Source organism: Wyeomyia smithii, chromosome 3 (assembly GCF_029784165.1).
Source record: "Wyeomyia smithii strain HCP4-BCI-WySm-NY-G18 chromosome 3, ASM2978416v1, whole genome shotgun sequence".
Lineage (NCBI taxonomy): Eukaryota > Metazoa > Arthropoda > Insecta > Diptera > Culicidae > Wyeomyia > Wyeomyia smithii.
In genome coordinates this window covers 177,627,611-177,631,502 of record NC_073696.1, presented here as the reverse complement: position 1 = coordinate 177,631,502, position 3,892 = coordinate 177,627,611, and the positions used below count along the sequence as shown (strand labels likewise).

The 3,892-nt window shown below is 39.0% G+C and overlaps 1 protein-coding gene across 2 annotated transcripts; it reads left to right on the top strand.

Annotated features, from left to right (window-relative positions):
- The first annotated feature begins 262 nt into the window (after positions 1 to 262).
- Positions 263 to 3,892, top strand: LOC129732499 (ubiquitin thioesterase trabid). Of its 2 annotated transcripts, XM_055693430.1 has the most exons (7): positions 263 to 445; positions 501 to 546; positions 615 to 917; positions 1,092 to 2,537; positions 2,653 to 3,109; positions 3,164 to 3,312; positions 3,371 to 3,892. In XM_055693430.1, exons 3-7 carry the CDS (start codon positions 706 to 708, stop codon positions 3,387 to 3,389), a joined length of 2,283 nt encoding a protein of 760 aa, XP_055549405.1. In that variant the 5' UTR covers positions 263 to 445; positions 501 to 546; positions 615 to 705; the 3' UTR covers positions 3,390 to 3,892. The 2 variants fall into 2 exon arrangements, with proteins under 2 accessions (XP_055549405.1, XP_055549404.1); XM_055693429.1 differs by lacking the exon at positions 501 to 546.

Sequence of the window (3,892 nt, the reverse complement as noted above, 5' to 3'; positions counted from 1 at the left end):
AAAAAGAAGAAGCAGAAATAAAGTTGATTTCGCCGATTTCGGCTTTAACAAATATCGATTCTTTTTACTAATTATCAAAGAGGTACAATATTTCCTCGAAGTTTGAAGGTAGCTAGAAATTCACTTTTTACGTTTCCGGTAAAATCTCTATTTGGTTACAATTTGTTAAATAAGTCATTATCACGAAGTAATCTGAAATGTTCGAAGATAGATCGAAATCATGCCTAGATTTTTTCACGTGTATTTTTAGCACTGTGCTAAACTTACGTAAAACTGTCAAGAGATGAAAAAATTTTGTGTTGCTCGTTGAAAACGAAATTATTTTCTGCTTCAAGATGGTGATTAAAATTTAGCAAAACTCTCCGGAATACTTTTCAATATTTTAAGAAAGTAGCACGCAATAAGCCAACTCGCAAGCCACGGTCTTTGCAGGAACCAAAATTGAGTAAGTTCAAATTTAATTAGATGCAATAAACTCAGCTCACTCTCATTCTTTATAGCCATCATTATAGCCTTTTTTTGCAGATGCATAAGAGTAAATAAAATGTTAGTGAAATTTATTGCAATTTTATGACAATGTGAAAAACTATTTGTATTTTTTCATTCTTGTTTAGGAATATTCGAAGAAAAATAGATGTATAAACAAGGCATTAGCTGCTTCCAGCAGAAAACGCTGTGAGTTCTGCTATCCATTTTAGTAGAAGTATGTCCGAACATTCTAATTCGTCAAGCTCTCCAAAGCAAGATGATACAGACAGAAACTGTGACGAACAGCAATCGCCCGTTTGTTCACAACAGAGTGATCTGCAAAAGGCAAAATGGATTTGCGAATATTGTACATACGAAAACTATCCTCAATCACTAAAATGTACGATGTGTAAAGGACAAAAACCATTGCTTAATGAAGATATTTTCAGGTAAGCTGTCAATATTTTGCTGGTTAACTTAATTTCAACTTTGCGTCTTTCTTTACAATAATGTATAAGTACATTGCACTGTATGAAGCAGCAATTTGAGAGAGACATATTTTCTATGTTCATAACAAAAATTATAACATTTAAAAAATATGTATAACCAGAATATTTTTACAGACTCAGTCCAACCCAGCAGCTTAACACAACGAAAAGATCTACGTATAACCTTGCAAGTGGTCCATCGACAACGTCCCCGAAGTCCGACGACAGTATTATCGAAGGAAACCAAAAGTGGATCTGTAATGTGTGTACTTACCGCAACCTACTTCAATCTCGAAGATGTTTGCAATGCAACAGCAAATGGGAAGGTGATATGTTAACCAAAACGCTTACCCACAAATCTCAGTCTCAAAAAATATCTCCACCAAAAGTGATATCGCAATATGAAAGCTTGAGCGATCAGTTAAACGCAATGAATATTTTTCGCAGTTCTGAAGAGGATGATGCGTTTGATCTGTTTTCACCTGGCAGTGGGTGTGCTAGGAGAAAGCGTAATAACTCTCCTGCCAACAGTGGTTCGTCTAGCGGGGACCCAGCTGTAGATCGTCCAAGAGACTGCTATTCTGGTGTAAGTAGTGAGGACGTTAAGGTTCAATCGCCAACGACAGTTTCCCCGATAAACAGCAGTAGTCGCATAGCAACTAACACAGGAAAATGGTTTTGCTCAGTTTGCACTTACGAAAACTGGCCAAAATCGTTGAAATGCTCGATGTGCTTGCATCCACGTGAAACCAACAGTGGTCGTACTAGTCAGGCATCCGCTAGGCATTCACCGGACCACGATGAAAATGTAGCAAGTAACATCGTGGTAAACAATAAGCGCAACCAACAGTTTGTACGTGAGCAAGAACCCATGAATAATCATGATGTGTATCAGCAGGAAAGGTATATGCGACAACTTAGGAGACAACCAGATTGGCAGTGGCTGAATGCTTGCATCGGAATCGCGGAAAATAATGTGGGAGCAGTGGAAACTTATTTGGGATGCGGTGGCGATCCAAGTCGTTCGCTTACTCCAGCCGAGGTGAGTTTGCTCAATCATAACAACATTGCTTTCGATGTTGGCCACACGCTAATCCATTTGGCAATTCGTTTCCACCGTGATGAGATGCTCCCGCTGCTGTTGGCTCAGATTTCTGGTTCAGGACCAGGCATTAAACGGGTACCTTCCTACGTGGCTCCAGATCTTGCAAGCGATATTAGGCGTCATTTTGCCCTTTCATTATGTATCCGAAAAGTTGCATTCAACTGCCAGTATGTTAATGAACATGCGACCTTTTCGCTCCCTGCTGACATCGAAGAACTGCCGTTGGCACTACAAGAACAGCTTTACGAGGAATTACTCGATCGTGATGCTCAAAAGCAATTGGAGATGCCTCCGCCAGCACTGAACTGGTCATTGGAAATCACTGACCGGCTTGGATCTCGTTTAATGGTGCTATGGAATCGAAGTGCTGGTGATTGCTTGCTTGACTCTGCTATGCAGGCAACATGGGGTGTATTTGATCGGGATAATACGCTACGAAGAGCTCTTGCAGATAGTCTACACCAATGTGGCCACTTGTAAGTAATTCTAAGTTTGCTCCCTCGTCCTACAGACCAGCTACTTTATATAATTACTTTTGTATCTAGTCTAGTTATTTGTTACTCTATTGAAATCATATTGTTTATTTTGCAGTTTCTATCCTCGCTGGAAGGAAAACGAAATTATTCAAGCTGCGTTATTGAACTATACCGTATCAGAAACGCAATTGGAAGAAGATTGGAGTACACTTCTTTCGCTCGCTAGTCAGCCTGGATCTTCACTTGAACAGCTTCATATCTTTACACTAGCGCACATTCTTCGTAGGCCTATTATTGTATATGGAGTTAAGTACGTGAAAAGTTTTCGGGGTGAAGACATCGGATACGCGCGATTCGAAGGAGTTTACTTACCTCTTCTATGGGAGCAAGGTTTTTGCCTAAGTTCACCGATAGCGCTGGGCTATACTAGAGGTCACTTTAGTGCTTTAGTGCCGACAGAGCCATATTCGCGTATTGATGCGGCTAGAGACGATAGGGAAGATATCACATTTTTACCACTAATGGATTGTGAAATGAAACTATTACCTATTCATTTTTTGAATAACAATGAGGTAAGAACAACAACATCTTTGTACGCTTAATTCTTACTTGATATTGATTTAAAGATTGGTCGAGAGGAAACCATTATGCGTCAGTGGTTGAATGTATGTGAAACTGAAGGAGGATTATTAGTAGCGCAACAGAAACTTCACAAACGTCCGCTTTTAGTAGCCCAAATGTTAGAGGAATGGCTGAACCATTACCGGAGAATAGCGTATGTGTTATCCGCTGCCTAAAAACGTTTGATTTTTAACCGATAATTATTTTTGCAGAATTTCAAGGCTTTTTTAAATATTGCTTATGCTGAACTGTTAGTGGCTTTCTAACAAACCAGTAATTTTATCAACATTGGATCGAAGCAGCTTCACACGAAATTTACGTATATGTGCATGGTTTGCAGATAGTTAATGATAAGTCAAATATAAATCCAAATACATCACGTCGCATACATCAGCACATTGTCGAACAAACATTGAACGTCAATTAATAGACCTTTTCTCTCGTAAAGCGCTATCAGTGAATAACCAGATATAAATTCCAGCACAAAATTAGATTTATAATTATCGAGCAGCACTGTTCGTATCGAGTAGCACGACATATTTTGGAAAATCTCCTTCACCGATCATCTACGAAACCGCGAAAACCGATGGATTCCCACCAACCAGGGCGGAGCATGAATGCAGCACATTAGTGATTTTAAAAAAGAGAGCTATGAAATATAATGCACTAGTACTTTATCAATTTGAAAAATTGCATAAATACCAAGCCAGGATAGATACAATCTATAAAATCAA

Coding starts and splice junctions, on each gene's coding strand:
- LOC129732499 (XM_055693429.1), top strand. CDS start 706: ATGTCCGAACATTCTAATTCGTCAAGCTCTCCAAAGCAAGATGATACA. Junction 918..1,091: donor CTTAATGAAGATATTTTCAG/GTAAGCTGTCAA, acceptor ATATTTTTACAG/ACTCAGTCCAACCCAGCAGC. Junction 2,538..2,652: donor CTACACCAATGTGGCCACTT/GTAAGTAATTCT, acceptor TTTATTTTGCAG/TTTCTATCCTCGCTGGAAGG.